At 36.1% G+C, this 24,129-nt stretch overlaps 1 protein-coding gene across 1 annotated transcript in view; it reads left to right on the top strand.

Moving 5' to 3' along the window:
- COL22A1 (collagen type XXII alpha 1 chain) overlaps positions 1–24,129 on the top strand; it is a 667,744-nt gene that overhangs the window by 479,260 nt on the left and 164,355 nt on the right. The window contains exons 34-38 of the mRNA XM_053715381.1: positions 4,428–4,481; positions 6,372–6,425; positions 12,751–12,804; positions 15,606–15,659; positions 18,983–19,036. Coding sequence (XP_053571356.1) covers positions 4,428–4,481; positions 6,372–6,425; positions 12,751–12,804; positions 15,606–15,659; positions 18,983–19,036 — 270 coding nt within the window. The remainder of the gene's footprint in view (positions 1–4,427; positions 4,482–6,371; positions 6,426–12,750; positions 12,805–15,605; positions 15,660–18,982; positions 19,037–24,129) is intronic.

The following is a 24,129-nucleotide window of genomic DNA, read 5'->3' as shown; positions in this document are numbered from 1 at the left end:
CAAACAATGGCTTGTCATTTTTGGCATGTGATCCCTGTAACTGTCTATCTCTTGAGGAATCCAGTGATAGTCCAGTGCATGCATTGCAGCTTCCTAGTATCGAGGCTCAATTTTCACCATGTCACTGATCTCGCTAGTCTGGGGTTCCCTTCATTATCATATTTCTGATATGTCTCACTCAGCCCCTTAAGGGCTTAATGACAGATGTCATACCCTGTAAGGGGTTAAGTAGGCTAGAGCTAGAGGAAATGGGAGAGATTTCCAGGTCAGAGGGCAAATCAAAGCAAAGCAAGATCTAGTACCCAATATCCATTATTTGTTTGGGACCTCCAGCCATAGAAGTCAGAATTGGCATTCATCGTCTCTCCTCTACTAGGGTTACCTTCCGTTAAGAACCAAGCCAGAACCAACCAACTATAAATTAGCAATAACATTTCACTGATAATGACAATATCTGCATACGGAAAACTCTATTGCAGCCTATGCACAATCTCTGCATACGGAAAACAGCTATAAAATGCAGCTTATGCATAAACAAACTCTCGCCGGAGTTACTTAGCTATCATCAGCTGCATTGACAGCAGTCTCTTTTTAATTTTGTGAGGTTTGTTTAGAAGTTTTAAGGGAGGCCCTTTATGTTAGGCAAGTATTAAAGTGAAATATGCCGCTTGGATTTTAGTTGGTTATTTTATTGGGAAGGGTTATGTAGGGGGTCCCTTTTGTGTTGGAGAACAGGATGGTGCAGTGAGAAGGTTAACTGAGGAAGGGGGGTGCTTCACAGTTATGATAATTTATAGTTGAGGATGATCACAGAATTACTGTGCAGTAACAGTAGTATCTATATAATTTAAAATTGAGCAAAAATAGAAAATCTAAGGTTGTTACATTGTCCATAGGTGCTGCATTATAGCATCAAGCACAGCACTTAGACCATTGTGTTTACAAGATACTCATGTGTGAGCAGGATTTTTAGATCCTTCTGTATAAGTTTTGTTACTGTGTTTTCTTTGCCATACCCTGTTTATTTCTTCTGAAAATGTCAGTGCTCTATAAAAAATACAGGGGTAAATAAAATTTAGAGAGGCTTGGGGAAACACTTTCTTATTTCTTTATCGCTCTGGGCACTGAGTCAGGGAGACATATAGCAACATGGTGGGGGCAGATTTCGTGTGTTGGACAAAGTCATGCATTTTGCATGGAAGAGCTATATTAATAAAGACAGACTGTAATAAGTGAAGGATGTTGATATTTACCTCATTTACCATGAACAGCAATCTTTATTATGGATTATAGACTGTACCCACCCAGAAATCATTTACATGTTATATGCAGATCAGGGCATGCATGCTAGTAGGGGCTATCAATCATCCCGATCGTTACTGTATTGGACAAATTGTTGAATCCACATTTAAGTTACATGTTTAAAAGAGCAAGAATAAAACACTGAAAACTGTAACATGCATTACCCTCTATTTAGTGCTTTCACTCAAGCTTAAATACAGATGAAAGTAAACTTTTAACGCAAGCGGGATATCGCACGTATTACAAGTTGAAAGTAAATTGGGCACAATGTACTAAGCAGCGTAAGCTGCTTTTAAATCCTTGCGGGCTGCTTTTCCCAATGCAAAAAATATTCTTTTGGTATCCTTTGTTGAAGAAGCAGCAACACACTTATGGGTGCTAGCAGAACACATTGGGGCCTATCTATCAATATCACTTATGGGTGCTAGCAGAACACATTGGGGCCTATCTATCAATATCACTTATGGGTGCTAGCAGAACACATTGGGGCCTATCTATCAATATCACTTATGGGTGCTAGCAGAACACATTGGGGCCTATCTATCAATATCACTTATGGGTGCTAGCAGAACACATTGGGGCCTATCTATCAATTTCACTTATGGGTGCTAGCAGAACACATTGGGGCCTATCTATCAATATCACTTATGGGTGCTAGCAGAACACATTGGGGCCTATCTATCAATATCACTTATGGGTGCTAGCAGAACACATTGGGGCCTATCTATCAATTTCACTTATGGGTGCTAGCAGAACACATTGGGGCCTATCTATCAATTTCACTTATGGGTGCTAGCAGAACACATTGGGGCCTATCTATCAATTTCACTTATGGGTGCTAGCAGAACACATTGGGGCCTATCTATCAATATCACTTATGGGTGCTAGCAGAACACATTGGGGCCTATCTATCAATATCACTTATGGGTGCTAGCAGAACACATTGGGGCCTATCTATCAATTTCACTTATGGGTGCTAGCAGAACACATTGGGGCCTATCTATCAATTTCACTTATGGGTGCTAGCAGAACACATTGGGGCCTATCTATCAATTTCACTTATGGGTGCTAGCAGAACACATTGGGGCCTATCTATCAATATCACTTATGGGTGCTAGCAGAACACATTGGGGCCTATCTATCAATATCACTTATGGGTGCTAGCAGAACACATTGGGGCCTATCTATCAATTTCACTTATGGGTGCTAGCAGAACACATTGGGGCCTATCTATCAATTTCACTTATGGGTGCTAGCAGAACACATTGGGGCCTATCTATCAAGACTCGCCAGAAACAGCAGTTATGAAGCAGCGGTCACAAAGACCGCTGCTCCATAACCTGTCCGTCTGCTCTGAGCAGGCGGACAGACATCGCCGGAAATCAACCCGATCGAGTACGATCGGGTTGATTGACACCTCCCTGCTGGCGGCCCATTGGCCGCGAGTCTGCAGGGGGCGGCGTTGCACCAGCAGCTCTTGTGAGTTGCTGGTGCAATGCTGAATACGGAGAGCCTATTGCTCTCCACATTCAGCGAGGTCTGGCGGACCTGATTCGCACTGTCAGATAAGGTCCGCAAGACCTTTGTTAAATAGAGGCCATTGGGTGAAACAATACATTAGGCATATATTAATCAGCAGCTCTCGAGCCTACGTAGGTATCCTTATTTACCAAGGATGCCAAGAGAACAAAACAAATTAGATAAGTACATTGAAAAGCTGTTTAAAATTGCCTGCTCTTTCTAAATCAGGAAAAAAATGGTTTCATGTTTCTTTAAAGCTTCCCTGCTGGTCTGACCTCTGGTTAATTTTGCTTAGAGCAAAGTGCTGCCGCGAGCTCACGGTAGCATTAACCAGACACTTGTAATGGCTGGTTATTTAACGTGCGCTCGTAGTAAATTTGCCACTTGTAATCTAGCCCTTAATAGGATGATCCAAATAGCCTTAAAGGGACATAAAACACCATTTTTTTCTTTCATGAATTAGCTAGAACATACAATTTCAAACAACTTTCTAATTTACTTCTATTATCAAATTTTCTTTATTATCTTGTTATCCTTTGTTGAAAAGCAGAAATGTTAGCTCAAGAGTGTGCACGTGTCTGCAGAACTATATAGCAGCAGTTTTGCAAGAACGTTATACATTAGCAGGAGCACTAGATGGCAGCACTATTTCCTGTCATGTGGTGCTTCAGGCATGTGCACGCTACCTACCTAGGCATCTCTTCAACAAAGAATAACATGAGAATGAAATAAATTTAATAATAGAAGTAAATAGGAAACTTTTTAAAAATTGTATTCTCTATCTGAATCAAATAAAAAAAATGGGTTTAATGTCCCTTTAAGCAAGGCTGTTAAGATAAAAAGTTTATAAAATATTTTAGACAAATGTAATAAATGTAGAGTTTTATCCATGGCCTCAACTGCTATAGAGGGTGCAGAGTATGACTTAGTAATGCATTTTAATATTTTTATAGCCAAGGAAATAAAAGTTAAAGAACAAGGCTAGAAAACATATCATTAGACTGACCATATTGCCGCTTTAAAAAGGGGCACATATAAAAAATACATATGTCAGGGCTGTTTAAAGAAAAGTTTTGCATAATGTTCCATTATAAGAACCCTGACATATGTATTTTTCATATGTGTCCCTTTTTAAAGCGACAATATGGTCACCCTACATATTATACATCATGCAATGTATTAATGTCTATTGTTATTATCAGTTATTTGTACAGCAAATGTAAACAGTAAATATGTTATGATAGTGTTTTTTATTTTATGGTAACTGATATTTTTCATGAATCATTTTAATTATTAATATTTATTTCTGTTTTGTTTTTTTTGAATAGTCAGATTTGTTGCAGATTTAGCCCTAGTTTCCATTGAGGTGGTAAACTTTGGAAACTAGTGATAAAAACATTTATCTCCATTATGTCTAAGTCTATGGAGAAATGTTATGTTACCACCAGTTTCCAAGTTTACCACCTCAATGGAAACTAGGCCTAATTGTTTTCACTCTTTTTGACTGTTATACAGAATCCATTTCAGTATCGTACTTTGATGGGTAACTATAAATTTAGAACTGTTTTTTTCTTTTTTCTGAAGCATTTTCTTTCATATTTCAGGGGATCCCAGGTGAGAAGGGTGAACAAGGAGAGAAAGGAGAAGCTGGAGAACGAGTAAGTACAATTTTACCTACATTTTTTTGCAACTTAAAAGGACACCTTAATTGTAATATAAAATTTTCAATTATGTATAGTAAAATAATTACATGTATTCTAGAGCTTAACTTTTCTACATATCTACCCATAATTAACCTCAGCAGGGATAGTGAGATAAGATACCACAAAACAATGCAACCTTTGTTAACAAAATGAGAGTTGCCTACTCGTGTAACATCATGATTGACACACCACATAAATAACTCTTCATTTAAAATTTTATCCTAACTGATATCCAACCCCATGACCATCTCTTCTTCTAACATCAGAGTAAATATTATTATTAACAGTTATTTGTAGAGCGCCAACAGATTCCGCAGCGCTATAAACATAGTTGGTATACAGGATAACATTTATAGGGATCAGATGGGTAGAGGGCCCTGCCAAGAGTTGCACTTTTGTAGTCGGCTCTTATGAAGGCAATCTTATAGCTTCTTTATTTAGACAGTAAAAACAGTGATGTTTCGGGGGGGATCGCCCCCAAAATGTTGTTGTTTTTACTTTCTAATTAAACAAGCTATAAGATTTACTCTGGTGCTGTGGACATTGTTGAATTGATATATCTTGGAGAGACTTGGCAGTGCCCCTGGTCCTATCGTGCACCTTACAGTTCAGTGGTACTGTGCTACTCATTGTTACAAAATCTCTCCTCCTAGAACAATCTCATCTGTGATTAACCATCTCATAACTATCTCTCCTCCTAAAACAATCTCATCTGTGATTAACCATCTCATAACTATTTCTCCTTCTAGAACAATCTCATCTGTGATTAACCATCTCATAATGATTTCTCCTTCTAGAACAATCTCCTCTATAATTAACCATCTCATAACTATCTCTCCGTCTATAACAATATCCTTTATGATTAACCATCTCATAACTATTTCTCCTTCTAGAACAATCTCCTCTATTATTAGCCATCTCATAACTATCTCTCCTTCTAGAAAAATCTAATCTGTGATTAACCATCTCATAATTATCTCTCCTTCTAGAACAATCTCATCTATGATTAACTATCTCATACTATCTCTCCTTCTAGAACAATCTCCTCTATAATTAACCATCTCATAACTATTTCTCCTTCTAGAACAATCTCCTCTGTTATTATCCACCTCACAACTATCTTTTTTTTTAGAAAAATCTCATCACTGATTTCCCACCTTACAACTTTCTCTCCTACCAACTATCTCTCATTACAAAACCATCTCCTCTGTGATTACCCACCTCAGGAATGTATCTTCTTCTAGAACAATCTCCTCTGTGTTTGTCTACCACACAATTATCTCTGCTTCTAGAATAATCTCCTCTGTGATTACCATCCTCATAACTGTCTCTTCTTCCAGAATAATCCGCTCTATGATTCCCCACCTCACAACTATATATCCTTCTAAACCAATATCCACTGTGAATACCTACCTCACAAATTATTATTGTTCTAAAACAATCTCATCTATAACTATCCACCTTACTGCTATCTCTCCTAAAACAATTTTATCTGTTATTATTCACTGCATAACTTTCTCTTCTTGTAGAAAAATCTCCTCCTCAAAAATGTTTCTCCTTCTAGAACAATCTCCTAGAACCAACCTTTTAGCTGTTTCTCCTTCTAAAACACATTCTTCATAGATAATCCACCTTACAACTTTCTTTCCTTATAGAACAATCTACTCCTAAGTCAGCTTCCCTTTAAAGATACATTACACTGATTTTCTTTTTGTTTCATGTACTGTATATGAGGATATTTCAAAATGTATAATATTTAAAAGGATAATACAGCAGTATTAATTTTGTACAAACTTAGTTTGTTTGCTAGTTTCATATATTTATATATTTTTTCTGTTCTTAAAGGGACCACAAGGAGTTGAAGGAAACAAAGGACCTATAGGAGCTATTGGACCTCAGGTGTGTAGAACAGTTGCATTGATATAAACGATCCCTTCCAGACAAGCACTCATTTCTACATAATACAAAGATAAAAGGGCCAATCACAATACTTAGAAAATTTGATCTAATGTTTTTCTACGGAAAACTGCTGATATTGTCTATTTTAATTTTTGTAGGTTTTTCTAAATGATTGAGATCAATCTCATAGTAACTTGCATAATCCGCCACACTGGGGTGTAAAACATAGCCACATTCTTTGAAATTTTTAGATTAAACCTAGGTGAATCAAGCAACGTCCCTTACATTTCTTTACGTGGCCTGAAAATAAATAAATAAATGTAGAGCTCACTTTTAGAAGGAAGTGGAATTGTCAGATGAAAAGATGAAAACATTGGATTAGTAATTAAAGGGATATGGAAGCCTTTTTATTATTTAAATTTACCCTATTATACTGGTATCCTTTGTTGAATCTTGACCCCTTTCTGTAAGAGCATAATGATGTGGGCTCAGAAACATCCATGTCTCTTGTGCACTATATGGCAGCACTGTTCTTTCATAGAAAGGAGTTATGTTGCAACAAGGACACCAAGAAACCAGAAGTCAATTCAGCAATATATATATATATGTTAATGAATAAGAGAACAAATCAATAAAGCTTCAGCGCACAAATATATAGTTAGGTTATTAAATCATTGCTATTCTATATGAATAATCAAAAAAAAAAAAAACTCTGAAAATGTTTGTTTTACCTACTGTGGGGAGCAGTAAAAAATGTATCTGAGAAAACAGTTAATTGGAAAGGCCATCAGCAATGGTAAGAGGTCTCCAGTCTACTCTCTGAGACACAGTCTATCCCTATAGCAGCTAATAAAACCCTGAGTTGAGAATTGGGGACCAGAGAATATCTACTAGAAATACCATACTCCTGGGAGACACCAAGGCAACACATCATAGAGAAACCTGGAAGTTTCTACCAAAAAAGTGGCTCGAAAAAGACTACAGAGATACATAGACCAAGAGGCTTAGAAAAATGTGCCTATTCAAACGGTGCTACGGAAGATAATAACTACAGACCAAGGGTGGGATCAGCATTGGTTTTCCTGAGAGCATACATTACCTCATATGATTGGGGTAATCTCTGGTAAGAAGAAACCATCTACCAGTAATACTCTTGTATAATTATATTTTGGACTCTTTATATATTACACATTACAAAGAGTTGTTTTTTTTTTATTATTCATATAGAATAGCAATACCTAGTGATTTAATAACCTAACTATATATTTGTGCGCTGAAGCTTTATTGATTTGTTCTCTTGTTCATTAACATTCCCAACAGTGTTAAGGGTACACTGAATCTTTTTCATGCTGCACGATATATCCACATAATACATTTATTGAATATATACACTGTGATAACTTTCTTTTCCCCTCTCATATACGGGGATAGCCTGACAGTTTAGCGCTGGTAATATATCTTTTTCATGCTGCACGATATATCCACATAATACATTTATTGAATATATACACTGTGATAACTTTCTTTTCCCCTCTCATATACGGGGATAGCCTGACAGTTTAGCGCTGGTAATATATCTTTATTTATATATATATATATATATAAAATTATACATTATGGCCTAGATTACGAGTGGAGCACAACATTGCACTTATGAGAGCGCGATATTGCCGCTCCACTTAGTAATACCAGTGCACGTATATGTGTGCTGGTATTACAAGTGAGGCACAATGTGAACGCGACATCACATTTGCATTGCCTGGAAGCCTAGGAGCTTCATTCTCTTGCCATCAGACACGGTAACCCACCTAGCGCAGCGCAGGGGGTAATTCACTCAGTGTTTGGCAGCAAAATAAAAATATATATTTATATGAATATATACATATGTATATGTATGTGTTTAAATGTATATATACACAAATGAACACATAATATATACTGTATGTATATAAGCATATACATATATTTAAAGTGAAAACACAGTCCCACATAGATTTTTCAGTGCCATTTTTTTCTAACAATCTACATCCCCTAACTTTAACCCCTTATAACTGCTTTGTGCAGTTTTTTTTTAATAAAATTATTTTAGGCGCAATTTGGGAACATTTTTTTCATTAACCAGAGGTCTGACCTCTTTACGCTAAGTGCAAAGTGAAACCGTGAGCTTTAATGGCCACTTGTAATGGCTGGTTAATTAATGTGCGCCCGTAAAGGGGCACATTTTCACCTTTTATGGGCGCACGTTAAAATAACGCTCCACTCGTAATCTAGCTCTATATGTCTATCATGAAACTTTTGCCATGTTTCTTTAAATAAGCAGTCATGAATTTTGAAAGACAATTTTACTGTGTATAATAATGAAGAAATATATTTTATCAAAACTTACTTTCTCAAATCTTTTTCTATCACTTTTGTTATTTAAATGTTAATCAGTGCTGCAACATTTTCAGATTCCATATTAATTTATAATAATATTCCATAGGTACTATATACCAGGTGCTGACATAAAATGCATGAGTGTAGTAGACACTCTATTTCTTGGAATGGGAGTGAATTAAGCCCAGGAGCAACAGGAAGTCCTAATGAATTTTTTATCATTGAACATTTAACTAGACCTTGAGAGCCAGTCAGGAAAGTTCACATTTACCCTGGTGACAAATTACATTTATTTCACAGAGAAGTGCTGGGAACAATGTAAAAACGTACTTCAGCTCTAGTAATTTATTATCTCACTGCATTAATAGAACCATGTACTTAAGCCTCCAGGAACTGAAGATTGCAGAATTTAGTATAATTTTTCAAAAGTATACTGTTATTGCTGGCATTGTAGATAGCATATCCTTTCACCCTAACTCCCTGTCTGCCATAGAAGGCTGCAATGTATTGCTACATAATTCATTCAGTCTTTTCTGGCAGCCAAGGGAATAAATCATTATGTTTAATATTTAAAGGAATTTTGACTTGTATTACAGCAAAATTCTTAAAGGACAGTGAACTCTAAGTAGTTTATAATCATACCCTCCTTGCATTCTGCTTTGCTTATATCCTAAAAACCAACAAATTGATATTTAAATGACTTACAACATTATTAATATTGGAGGCAGGTAGACTAAGATGCCAATTTAACAAATGTCTTGCGGACCTGATCCAACAGTGCGGATCAGGTCCGCAAGACATCGCTGAATGCGGAGAGAAATACGCTCTCCGTATTTAGCATTGCAACAGCAGCTCACAAGAGCTGCTGGTACAACGCTGCCCCCTGCAGACTCGCAGCCAATGGGCCACCAACAGGGGGTGTCAATCGGGTTGAATTTCGGCGATTCCTGTCCGCCTCCTCATAGCAGGTGGACAGGGTTATGGAGCAGCGGTCTTGTGTTTCTGGCGAGTCTGAAGACTCGCCAGAAACACGGGCTGTCAAGCTCCGTTCGGAGTTTTATAGATAGGCCCCTAAGTCACGATGGTCTGAGGATAGACTCAAGATGGTCAGGGCCCATGCCTAAATTACCTAAGTAAGAGCTTTATTAGTCCAAAAGAGTGGCTGGTCAAACTTGGGTGTCATTGGTGTTATGTATGGACCTGGCTGGGAGGTTCCTGTGGAGTTACTACAGTGTGTCTGAGGTTGGACTGAGGTATGGGTGGAGTTAAGAATTTATGGGTGGGATTTATGTATAAATAGGGTAGAGAAAGTAGCAGGAATGTCTAGAGATCAGAGCTCACAAACTAAGGCGATTCCACAAAATGCCGGGTGGCTGTAAGTCTGAGTAAATTGTCTATAAACTTGGTACTTTTTGTCAATATTTGACCAGAGAATACAAGTCTGTAATCTTTATCTGTAGATACTTGGTGTTAAATCCATGGGTGAACCATTTGCCTTATTAATGACTTTTGGAATACCTGGTTTAATAACCATTTTTCCAATAAAGCGTAAAGTAATTTCCTAAAGTTTCCTAAAATTCAATACCTTTGAGTTGTCTCACTATAACCTTTTTAATAAAAACCTTAGTTATTGAACTAGACATAAAATTGTATGCAAAAGTTTAGGCACCCCTTAAAATTTCCATGATTTTCATTTATAAATAATTGTGTGTTTAAATCAGCAATTTCATTTTGATCTATTAAATAACTGAAGGACACAGTCATATTTCAGTAGTGAAATGAGGTTTATTGGATTAATATAAAATGTGCAATATGCATCAAAACGAAATTAGACAGGTACATAAATTTGGGCACACCAACAGAAATATTGAATCAATATTTAGTAGAGCCTCCTTTGGCAGAAATAACAGCCTCTAGATGCTTCCTATAGCCTGTAATGAGTGTCTGGATTCTGGATGAAGGTATTTTGGACCATTCCTCCTTGCAAAACATCTCCAGTTCAGATAGGTTTGATAGTTGCCGAGCATGGACAACCCGCTTCAAATCACCCCACAGATTTTCAATGATATTCAGGTCTGGGGACTGGGATGGCCATTCCAGAATATTGTACTTGTTTCTCTGCATAAATGCCAGAGTAGAATTTGAGCAGTGTTTTGGGTCGTAACTTCCACTTTGTGACTGATTCCTCAACATTATTCTCAAGTATCTGCTGATATTGAGTGGAATCCATGTGACCCTCAACTTTAACAAGATTCCCAGTACCTGCACTGGCCACACAGCCCCACAGCATGATGGAACATCCACCAAAATTTACTGTGGGTAGCAAGTGTTTGTCCTGGAACACTGTGTTCTTTTGCTGCCATGCATAACGCCCCTTGTTATGGCCAAATAATTCAATCTTTGTTTCATCAGTCCACAGCACCTTCTTCCAAAATGAAACTGGCTTGTCCAAATGTGTGTTTGCATACCTCAAGCGACTCTGTTTGTGGCGTGTGTGCAGAAAAGGCTTCTTCTGCATCACTCTCCCATACTTCTCCCATAGCTTCTCCTTGTGCAAAGTACGCTGAATTGTTGAACAATGCACAGTGACACCATCTGCAGCAAGATGATGTTGTAGGTCTTTGGAGGTGGTCTGTGAGCTGTTTTTGACTGTTCTCACCATCCTTTGCCTCTCTGATATTTTACTTGGCCTGCCACTTCTGGCATTAACAAGAACTGTGCCTGTGGTCTTCCATTTCTTCACTATGTTCCTCACAGTGGGCACTGACAGCTTAAATCTCTGTGATAGCTTTTTGTAGCCTTCCCCTAAACCATAATGTTGAACAATCTTTGTTTTCAGGTCATTTGAGAGTTGTTTTGAGGTCCCCATGTTGACACTCTTCAGTGGAGAATCAAAGAGAAAAACAACCGTGTTAAATAACTTTTCTCATGATTCGATGCACCTGTCTATGAAGTTCAAGGCTGGACTCACCAAACCAATTTTGTGTTCCAATTAATCAGTGCTAGGTAGTTACAGGTATTCAAATCAACAAAATGTCAAGGGTGCCCGAATGTATGCACTATGCACCTGTCTAATTTCGTTTGGATGCATATTGCACTTTTTCTGTTAATCCAATAAACCTTATTTCACTACTAAAATATTACTGTGTCCTTTGATAGATCAAGATGAAATTGCTGATCTAAACACCCAATTATTTATAAATGAAAATCATGGAAATTGGCAGGGGTACCTATACTTTTGCATACAACTGTATATTGAGAATTTAGCACAATATAAGTATTGATCTGAATGATATTTTTTAATTAGTTGAATATGAAATATTACTTATTATCTTTAAAAAAAAATTAAACTGAAGATGAAATTATAGTAGTTTATTTGCATAAAGAGCCTGGTGACTTAAATATCTGAATAGATAGATAGATAGATAGATAGATAGATAGATATCCACAGAACCTTTTTAGCAGGTGCACCACCAATATTAACCTAAATTAGCCAGTAATAAAAATGTTCAATTTTTATTGCACAGTTATTATTAAATACATTTATGTTAATTTATGCAATTAATTTGTGCTTCGGATTGCTGAAAATTATATAAAATAAGGAAATATTACACTGTCTCCACCCAGCTACTTCATAATGCCACCCGGCTAATTCAAAATACCCTCCGGCTGGCAGCATTTTCTGTAGAGAACGCTGTAGATAGATAGATATAATCTCTGAAACACCAAAGATAAGAGGAAATTTGTGCCACTACATTAAATGTAACAGAGAGATAATACTCAAAACAGTAAAAAATAAAATCAGAAGAATTTTACTAACATGTTAAACGTGTAGCAAAAATGGAAAATATATGGAATATTGCTGCTTACTCTAGTCGACATATTTATTCATAATATACCATTTTGCATATAATAATGTTGTGTTGAATATTTTGTTTTAAATCTTAAGGGAGAAAAAGGCGCAGAGGGAGTTAGAGGAGAACCTGGAATTAAAGGAGACATTGTAAGTATCATTTGTTTATTATGCAATGCAATTACAAATACTGCCCTTAAGAGTTTATTGTATGTCTAATATGTACTGTATATTTCTAAAATACTGCTTTAATTCAATACAATGTTATACCCCTTTTAAGAGTTGTATTGGTTTGACCCAAGACTCTTGGGCCAAGAGGGATTGTTGGTTGAGGGAAAGGGGAGATTACAAGAAAAAGGAAAGGAAATTAAAATATGAAAATATCCCATGCATTGTTTTATTATTTCCAATTTTATCTCTATGTAATACATTTAAGAGAACTCACAGACATTTAAGCAATTTTATTTTGTTAAATTTTAATTTTAGTTGTACTATGTCTTGCATATAACTATATGTGTTTAACCTCTGCATTACTGAGATCTAACTGAACACATCTAGTGAGCCAATGGCAAGAGGCATATGTGTGTAACCACCAATCAGCAGCAGCTAGCTTCCAGTAGTGCATTTCTGCTCCTGAGCGTACCTAGCTATGCTTTTTAACAAAGGATACCAAGAGAATTAAGTAAGTTTGATAATAGAAGTACGTTGAAAAGCTTCTTATAATTGCATGTTTTTTCATAATCATGAAAGTTTAATTCTTTCATGTCCCTTTTACAACTTGATGCATTGGTTAACAAACACTGCATTCATTTAAGAAGAATCTTTGTAGTTAATTAAATGTGAACTCTGATCATCTGCACACCCCAGATACCACTTTGAAGGCAGATGGAAGTTCAGATTAAGCATTCAGGATTCAGATAATTCATGCTAATTAAAAAAAGAAAAGGAAAAAAACCTTCCACCTGGTAGATAACAATTTCTAAGCTTCAGCCAGTATTATTACTGTCATTCCAGACATCATACTCCCCAAATGATTCTGCCATTATTACACCTAAGGCACACAAAAAATTCTTATTTGGGTTGTTAATCTCCTGATTTGTGATCCAAAAACTAAATGCTCAGGATTAGTTTACAAAGACCATTAAAGTAAATATTTGTGCTAATTGTACAGGTGACAATAATATATGTAAATAGGGATGCTGCAAAAATACTGGATCACCTGCAAGTTACTGGGCATGGGTGGTAGATGGGGTCACATAATGGCGCTACGCCAAAGCTTAGGTCCCACCCTTCACCCCACAGTATATGCGTTTCACAACTGAGCAGTGATTTAATACTCTTGGATGCCAGTAAAAAATACATTTGACCTTTTAGGTTACCATTAACAAATACACAGTAGAGGTTTGATATCCTTTACAAACAGGACAATGTTTTTACATCCCCATGGTTGACAGTAAAAAAAACCACAACAAAAAACAAAGCAGAGATTATACTCCATTAACTGCACATACATGGTCATGTTTTAACAGCTCTCATATCTGTAATATGTAAGGCAGTAATTGTTTTTGCTCTTCTTGACATCCAGTTATACAGAGGTATATAGGAGCACTGTTCCCTCTAAGACCAGTTTTTTGTGCAGTCCAGCAGTGAAACGGTTAATCAAGTAACCATACCCAGCAATTAGCAAACATTGCACAATGCAGACTGGAATGTATGGTTTTCTTATGAACTGTTTCACTGCTGGGCCGCACACAAAACTAGCCTTAGAGGGAACACTGTATAGGAGGTGATTAACACACTTAAAGGGATACTGAACCCAAATTTTTTCATTTGTGATTCAGATAGAGCATGCAATTTTAAGCAACTTTCTAATTTACTCCTATTATCAAATTTTCTTCATTCTCTTGGTATCTTTATTTGAAAAGCAAGAATGTATGTTTAGATGCTGGCCCATTTTTGGTGAACAACCTGGGTTGTCCTTGCTGATTGGACAGCACCAATAAACAAGTACTGCCCATTGTTCTGAACAAAAATGTTTCTGGCTCCTTAGCTTAGATGCCTTCTTTTTCAAATAAAGATAGCAAGAGAATGAAGAAAAATTGGTAATAGGAGTAAATTAGAAAGTTGCTTAAAATTGCATGCTCTATCTGAATCAGAATCAATAATCAGAATATGAATCAAAAAGAAAAAATTTGGGTTCAGTGTCCCTTTAAGGAACTATAAAACAAATTATAATTAAAGGTATATGAAACCCACATTTTTTCTTTCATGATTTTAAACAGCTTTCTATCTATCTACTTCGATCATCATTTTGTCTTCGTTCTCTTGGTATCCTTTGTTGTAAAGCTGAGATGTATTCTTAGGAGCCAGCCCATTTCTGGATCACTATATAGCAGCAGTACTGCAAGAATGCAATCCATTTGCAAGAACACTAGATGGTAGCTCTATTTCCTGACATGTAGTGCTGGAGATGCCTACCTAGGTATCCCTTCAACACAGAATATCATGGGAAGGAAGCACAATGATAATAGCAGTAAACTGGGTACTTTCTTAAAATGTTATGTACTGTCTGAATCACAAAATATTTTTTTTGGGGGGTTTCATATCCCTTTAAGTGTCATATATGTTTGTGTAGGTTTTACTGTGTATACATCAAATACAATATAAATTAGCATTACTATTATCAGAAAGAGAAAAATATAACATGATACAATAATTTACCAAATGTATGTGCTGCCAGTTGGTTGAATATCTTGGAACAGCTTAGAACTTTATTTAATCATGTTTGATGACACTGACAGCAGTGGATATTTCCTTTACTGTATTTCACATGCATTTAAATGATTGTTCATCTTTAGAGAGCAATGTGTGGAGCAGGTTGATTTATGTTTGTATTTAAGTGCAAGCTTCTAATATATGAGAAGTAATTGTTGAACTAATTTTCCTAATAGGGTCCTCCAGGTCCAGTAGGTCCACAGGGAATCCGTGGCTTGCCAGGAAATGTGGTAAATAAATCTTTTGTCTCTCTAAACAACTACAATAAATTCTTACTGCCCAAGCCTCATTATTTTAACCATAATACATTTATCAAAGTTTGTCTTTATTTATATAAACAATTTTGATATAAGAATATAAATTAGCATGAATCATTGGAATGTCTACACATTTAACATAGCCTCTACAGCAATGCTTAGTTAAAATAAAACTGATCTTATTTTATAAAATCCAAATATACTTAAAACTGGATTATTGTATATGCCAGAAGCATATGATAAAATAGCTGGTAAAGCTAAATCCTTGTTCACTTATCATATAAATAAAGTTTTAGTTTCGTAAAGTCTTTCTGGGTCACATGACATACATCTTTGATGATCAGGTAACGGAACTCACATAGGAATATCAATGCTAATACACTATTTCTTCTTCATGATCAGCGTTTTAGATTTTTATTATGACAATTCATTCTCATATAAAATGTCTCCATGGAGCTACCAATGATTCAATAGAACCAAATAGGAATCCATCTTTAAGAGGACATGAAACAAAAAAAAAAAAGTTCTGTTATGCATCTGAAAAAATCATCAGTTAAAAATGTAAATATATTTCTTGCATGAAAAAAGTTTAAGTTTAAACTGTTTAAATTGATATATTCAGACCCTTAAATAATTCAAATGAACAGCCATGAATTGTAATGAAATCGTAGAAAAAAATTATTCACACCAGTAAAAAGCAACATTTGATGTTAAATGGACATAAAAGTGAATCTGGAATTAATACACAGCAGTTCATTTTAGATTTCCTTAGAATCATTTTGCAATGTGGTTGTGATGAGTAAATGGTAATGGGGTTATACAATTATTAATAGAGATAGAAACTATTATACCTAAATCTGTTTTTAATTCTTAACTCTACTTTTTACTGGGACCACAAATTATAGCACATAGGGCTCCATTTAAGAAGCAGCGGGTAATCAAAGATGGACAACTCTGAACCTCTCTGTCCAGCATCGGGGCTAGCAGGCAGCAATACACTGCCCACATTTTACATTGCACAAGCATTCTGCCGAGGCTATTAATCCCGGAAGCTCAGACCTGGTGTATAGGTTAGAAAGCAGCGGTCCAAGGACCTCTCCTTCTTAACTATCACCAAAAACGCTCCAATGTTAAATGGAGCCCATATTCTGCTATTTACTGGGGCAAAAAAACCTATAGTACATTCTTAATTATGCTATTTCCCAGGAGCTGCAACATCTAGTAGAGTAGGCCACCTGTGAACCCTGTGATAACAATTGGCTATCATTGTATATGTCTTATCTCTCATTTAAAAAATGTCATGTGATTTATCATTTTATTATTTTAATCTCTTTAAATATGACTTAATCAGATCCCTCACTATGCTGGCCTTATTGCAGAAGTGAAACATATTTAGATATACCTCATCTATAGTTGTTTACAAATGTCCAACATAAACCTCATAGGATTTTCTATAGTTAAACTATAACCCACTCCCTGAGCAGATCAGTTTCTTCACATACTTTGTGTATTCAATGCTTTATTTGAGCTTTATAATGTGGTCAACTCACTTGGAATTTCTTGCAAACATATAAGCTTCTGTATTGTAAATAATCGCAGAGCTCTGTGTTTGTCTAAATATCCTGTTCAGGCTTGTATTTGTTACTTAAGTAATGAATATCCAAATCAAATAACGGGCAGTTTCATAATAAGAAGAAATATTTATCTACAGATAACATTTGTTTTATTTATGACTCATATATTTTTTAAGATTCATATGACTATAAAAAATAGAAATGTGCATTTAGTTTCAGATAATTGTTAAAACAACACATTTTTGCATTTTTTGTGACATTTTTTCCCCAAAAATATAAAGGAACATCCCTTAATGAAAAATGAACAAACACAATGCACGAGAGAGAAAATTTTTAGCTGAATCGTTTCTACAGCTAATATTTTTAGAAAGGAAATATTTTCTGGAGCAGAGAAAGTCTTTAAAAATTTCAAATGTACACTATTTATGTGGTAATGGATTAAAACGTCATTTTAAGTTGATTAATTCATTATAAGTATGTACACTTTACTTTGGTTCTTGAAAAATCCTGATTCTATTATAAAAAAAACATCTTTGTGCTGCTGCTGTCTTGTAGAAGTAGCACTAGTTGCTAATTTAACTTTATTTAAAGGGGGCATTTAACACTAAATACATTTAATAAACATATTGAGATTATTCCCACCTTCCTCTAGTCATGGGTGCCAACATGTTGACATTTGTTTTTTCACTGCATTGCAACATGACCCATAACTCTGCTTCAGCCCACAGAGAGGTTGGGAGGTCTGTCTGTATACATCATAGAGCATACATGTAATTGACAGATCCTTGCACTTGCACAAGCTAGCAGCTCACAAACCAGAATGCAGTAAGAAAAGAGCGTTGAACCTTAACACTTAATAAGATGATTCCTTTAGGAAGCCATGTGTGCCACTGTAAAGCCAATTTATTAGTTTATTAATTAAAACAACCGATAAAGGTGTTACAATTATACCGTTAGCTCAATCACTAAATTGTACAAAAATTGCCTTTAAATATATTAAAAAATATTACAAAGTTAAAAAGCAAATGACTATCTATACAATTTCAAAGCAAAACTTGGCTTTTTTCAAAGAGTATAGGGGTCGATTTATCAAAGGTTTCGCAAGTCTTTCGACCCACTATGGCTGCAGGTTCTCACAAGAGAACCTGCACGCCGTATTTAACAAGCAGCAGTCATTAGACCGCTGCTTCCCTAATCTTTCGCCACCTCTAAATTGGGGAAATTCAATCTTTGCGGTCTAAGCTGACCGGGGTGAATGACAGCTCCTGCCCGCACTTGATTGGCTGTGTGCGGGTAGGAGGCGGGATTGCACGTGATCGCAAAATAGCGCTCGTGTGCAATGCTGAATTCTGCCAGGGGAATTCAGCCCGCCAGAGGTGAGCTGCGGTGGACATGGGCGCGTATGTGCGCCCCTGTCCGCCTCAGCTTGATAAATCGCCCTTTAAAGGTGCTCCAGTGACAAGTCTTAATTAGCTCCCCCAAATAAGCAGTGGGGGAATTCGACCATTAGAAAAAATTTGCAGCAGACACTGTGTAAATGTATTCAGAAATTATTTATAGTCAGAAGTTATAGAAATGTATTGCATGAAAAAATATATATCTTTTAACTGAAAGGTTTCAGAACATTAAATCTTCCTCTGCTACTAAAGTTTGTAATGCAGTATAAAATAACTTGTACAACAATATTAATGTATTCTACACACTTTATTTATTTTTTTGAAGGGCATTACTGGGGATCCTGGCTTTCCAGGCAACAATGGACAAAAAGGTGAAAAGGTAATAATTAAAAACCATTGTTTCTACCGTATACTGAAAATAAATGAATACCATTTTTACACAGTTTGACCTTTCTTCTTAACCTCTTCACTGCTGACTTGTTTCACACCTCACTGCTTAAGCTATTCTTTTTTTCATTTGTGAGCTCACTGAATTCCTCACTATTCTCAAAAGTTTTTAGGTCTGGTGAGATTATCTAAGAGTTGGTCTCGTCAGTACTGTGATGTTCTTCCAAGAATTTTAAAAAGACACATTTTAGCTACGGTATTGTTTTTTTTTCCCTATGCAGGGAGTAGAGTGACATCTTTATCACAATATGTTGCTCAAAAAAGCTTCCAAAGTTTTTGTGTGATTTCTCTTTATGCTGGTGAGTTTTTTTTATCATCATACCATGCAAATATCTATAAACTTGTGTAGCTCATCTGCGCTCCCCCTGCAAAAAGCATTTTTACTGGAGTAGAAGTTTATATATATTGAGCAAGGATATGCAAATGAGATACACTATGCCCCTCCCCCTTTTGCTTCAGGTATTCATCTTAAACACAGACTCCCTCATGCTAGTGCAATACTGCAGCTATGGGCAGCTTTTAGGCATAGCAAGGTTTGAAGAGTGCAGCAAATCCAATCACATGGAGACAGCTGTTTCAGTCTTATTAGGAATCAGCACATGATAGATCTTGATTGTTGCCTAATGGCAATTAAATCAGGCTTCATTTAAATTCTGGCACATAAAAATATGTGTAAATAAATCTCCCCCACATCTTTTTTTTACTCAACATAATTTAAAAGGTGACTGTATATATCAGTCAGTAAGTGAAATTGCTTATATAATTTATAAAAGCATCTATCTATCTATCTATCTATCTATCTATTTATCTATCATCTATCTGTATGTATTTGTATATATCTGTCTTTATGTCTATCTACACACACACAGAGAAGCAAAAAGACACACATACACACACTGAGACACACTGAGACACACTCTGACACACTGAGACACACACAGACGCACACACACAGAAACACACAGAAACACACAGACACACACACATATATAACACACACACACACACACACACACACAAACACACACACAATACATTTACAAAGAGTATGTATTATGGTGTAACATTTCCACTCACAATCTGTGTGTGTTTTTCTCTACCAGAAGATAACCATTTGCCTCAGCTAGTCTGCCCTTGAATTATAATTACTTAGCAAGGATAGTCCTGTATCCTTCATTTGTTTAAATCTAATTACTACTTAGTTTCAACAAGCTTTAATAACAGACTGCTCTATACAAAAAATGCTACCCTTTCTATAAAATATCACTGCTCTGCAAGTCACCTTTTAATTCAGAGCCTCGTCTCTTGGTTTACAACGTCGCTAAATAATTTATGATTAATGTGAAGTGTTTTAGAATGTGATAATTATGTCAAATCTCTGGTAGCTTTAATAAGTCATCCTATAACACCCTCACAGCTTGATCACATTACTGTTCTGATATCTAATTTTATTGATTCATTTTGGTGATTTCTTTAGTAATTACAGTTTTTGTTAAATTTGGGGGGCATTTTTACTCTTTACCAAAGATAAAATGTTTCATATAAAGACTTGAATTTGTGCCCCATCTGCCTGCAGCAAGTAGCAGACGCTGGGTTTGGGGTGAAGAGAATGCAAACACACAACAAATAGGGGGCTGAGAAAACATATTAAAAAATTCAAACAGAGCAAACGATTTAAAAAAAGTTTTCAATTATTTCTATTATCAAATTTACTTGGTTCTCTTTGTTGAAAAGATATCTAGCTAGGTAGCATGCACAGTTTGGAGCAGTACATTAGAGGAAACACTGCTGCCACCTCCTGTTCTAGCAAATGTAACATAGTTATTAAACTGCTGCCATTTATTGCTCCAGTCACATGCACGTTCCTACACCTTCATACCTGCTTTTCAACAAAGGATATCAAGAGTACAAAATAAATTTAAAAATAAAAGAATATTGGACAGTTTTTTTTAAATTTTCGGTTTATGTCCCTTTAATTTATAAGATAATAAAGGGGTCCATTTATGAAGCAGCGGATGCTGCTTCCGACTCACTCCTCTTCAGTTCCGCCTGAAGCGGAAGTTAAGAAGCAGCGGTCCTAAGATCCCTGTTACTTAACTCGTCCGCCACCTCTGAGGTGGCGGACAGCGATCAACCCGATCAGATATGATCGGGTTGATTGACACCCCCCGATTGGCCGCAAATCTGCAAGGGGTGGCATTGCCCCAGCAGTTCACAAGAACTACTGGTGCAATGATAAATGCCGACAGTGTATAGCGTATCATGTCTGTCCGCACCTTAATAAATTGACCCCATAGGCTAAACTTTACTAAACTTTATAATTGCTTCTTTTATTTTTTTATGTTTTACCTTTCATCAGCCTAACCCTAAACAGTGGCATTTAGAATGTGAAAATGAAAACTTTCATGATTCAGATTTTACATGCAATTTTAAACAATTTCCCATTTTTTTAAATGTTTCTTTACCATCAGTATTTGCTGCAATGTATAACATTGCAATAAATATTGTTGCAAATACTGTATGGGGTGCTAAACACATATGCACGCTTCCTTTTAACAAAGGATACCAAAAGATCAATTAAATTTTTTTTAATATAAGTAAACTGTATGATTGAATCATGAAATTAGCTTTGTTATTTTTGTATCCTTTGTTGATGAGTAAACCTAGGTAGGCTGAGGGCTCAGGAGTGTGCAAATCTCTTTAGCACTCTATAGCAGCAGTGTTTATAGCAATGCTATACACATGCACTCTCCTGTGCTCATATGAGCCTACCTTGGTTTACTTTTTAAAAAAAACAACAACCCTGTGTCAAGATAGAGATTTGAAAAAAATAGTGGCTATAAATGGTTCGAAATTACCATATAATAGACAACAGGGGGCGCTCTAAACAAAAACTAAAACTAGACTATAAATAACAATAAATATGGTTAAACAGTCCAAAAGCAATAAAAAAAATAAAAAAAATCCTTATAAATGCTGACTAGTAACTAATAGTTACATTGTAGATATTTTAGGATTTATATTTATTTTACAGGCAACTTAGTACTTATTTTAACTAGGTAGAATAGATATTAAATAGTTAATAACTATTTAATAGCTACCTAGTTAAAATAATGACAAAATAACCTATAAAACAAATTCTAACCTAAGTTACAAATACACCTAAAACTACACTATCAATAAATTAATTAAATAAATTAACTACAATTATCTAACATAAAATACAATTAAATAAACTAAATCCAATTGGCTGATTGGATCAGCAAATAGAATGCGAGGTCAATTCTATTGGCTGATCCAATCAGTCAATCAGATTGAACTTCAATCCGATTGGCTGATTAAATCAACCAATCGGATTTTTCCTACCTTAATTCCGATTGGCTGATAGAATCCTATCAGCCAATCGGAATTCGAGGGACGCCATCTTGGATGACGTCATTTAAAGGAACCTTCATTCATCGTTAGTCTGTCGGCCGAGGAGGATGTTCCGCGTCGGAGGTTTTGAAGATGGAGCCGCGGATGGATGAAGACTTCTGCCGGATGGAGGACCTCTTCTGCCCCGCTTGGATGAAGACTTCTGCCGGATGGAGGACCTCTTGTGGCCTGCTTGGATGAAGACTTCTGCCGGATGGAGGACCACATTGCCTGGATTGGATGAAGAATTCAGCACGGCTGGGTGAACACGGCTCAAGCTAGGGTGATCTTCAGGGGGTTAGTGCTAGTTGTTTTTAAGGGGGATCGGTTGGGTTTTAGAGTAGGGGTGTGTGGGTGGTGGGTTTTAATGTTGGGGGGTCTTGTATTTTTTTACAGGTAAATGAGCTGATTACTTTGGGGCAATGCCCCGCAAAAAGCCCTTTTAAGGGCTGGTAAAAGAGCTGATTACTTTTGTATTTTAGTATAGGGTAGGGAATTTTATTATTTTGGGGGGCTTTTTTATTTTATTAGGGGGATTAGAGTATGTGTAATTAGATTAAAATTCTTGTAATATTTTTTTATTTTTTGTAATTAGTTTATTTAATTGTATTTTAGTTTAGATAATTGTAGTTAATTTATTTAATTAATTTATTGATAGTGTAGTGTTAGGTGTATTTGTAACTTAGGTTAGGATTTATTTTACAGGTAATTTTGTAATTATTTTAACTAGGTAACTATTAAATAGTTATTAACTATTTAATAGCTATTGTACCTAGTTAAAATAAATACAAAGTTGCCTGTAAAATAAATATAAATCCTAAAATAGCTACAATGTAACTATTAGTTATATTGTAGCTATATTAGGGTTTATTTTATAGGTAAGTAGTTTTAAATAGGATTAATTTATTTAATTATATTAATTTTATTTTGTTTTATTTAAATTATATTTAAGTTAGGGGGTTGTTAGGGTTAGGTTTAGACTTAGGTTTAGGGGTTAATAACTTTATTATAGTAGCGGGGACATTGGGGGCGGGAGATTAGGGGTTAATAATTGTAGGTAGGTGGCGGCGACCTTGGGGGGGGCAGTTTAGGGGTTAATAAAATGTATTATAGTGTTTGCGAGGCGGGCTTGCGGCAGTTTAGGGGTTAATACTATATTATAGTGGCGGCGATGTCCGGTTGGCAGAGTAGGGGTTAATAAGTGTAGGTAGGTGGCGGCGACGTTGGGGGCGGAATATTAGGGGTTAATAAATATAATATAGGTGTCGGCGATGTTAGGGGCAGCAGATTAGGGGTTCATAGGGATAATGTAGGTGGCGGCGGTGTCCGGAGCAGGAGATTAGGGGTTAATAGTATAATGCAGGTGGCGACGATGTTGGGGGCGGCAGATTAGAGGTTAATAAGTGTAAGGTTAGGGGTGTTTAGACTCGGGGTTCATGTTAGGGTGTTAGGTGTAGACTTAGAAAGTGTTTCCCCATAGGTAACAATGGGGCTGCGTTAGGAGCTGAAGGCTGCTTTTTTGCAGGTGTTAGGTTTTTTTTCAGCCAGCTCAGCCCCATTGTTTCCTATGGGGAAATCGTGCACAAGCACGTTTTTCCAGCTTACCGTTCC

Source organism: Bombina bombina, chromosome 5 (genome assembly GCF_027579735.1).
Source record: "Bombina bombina isolate aBomBom1 chromosome 5, aBomBom1.pri, whole genome shotgun sequence".
Taxonomy (NCBI): domain Eukaryota; kingdom Metazoa; phylum Chordata; class Amphibia; order Anura; family Bombinatoridae; genus Bombina; species Bombina bombina.
Note: the sequence above shows the minus strand (reverse complement) of the source record. Positions and strands in the feature narration are given on the sequence as shown.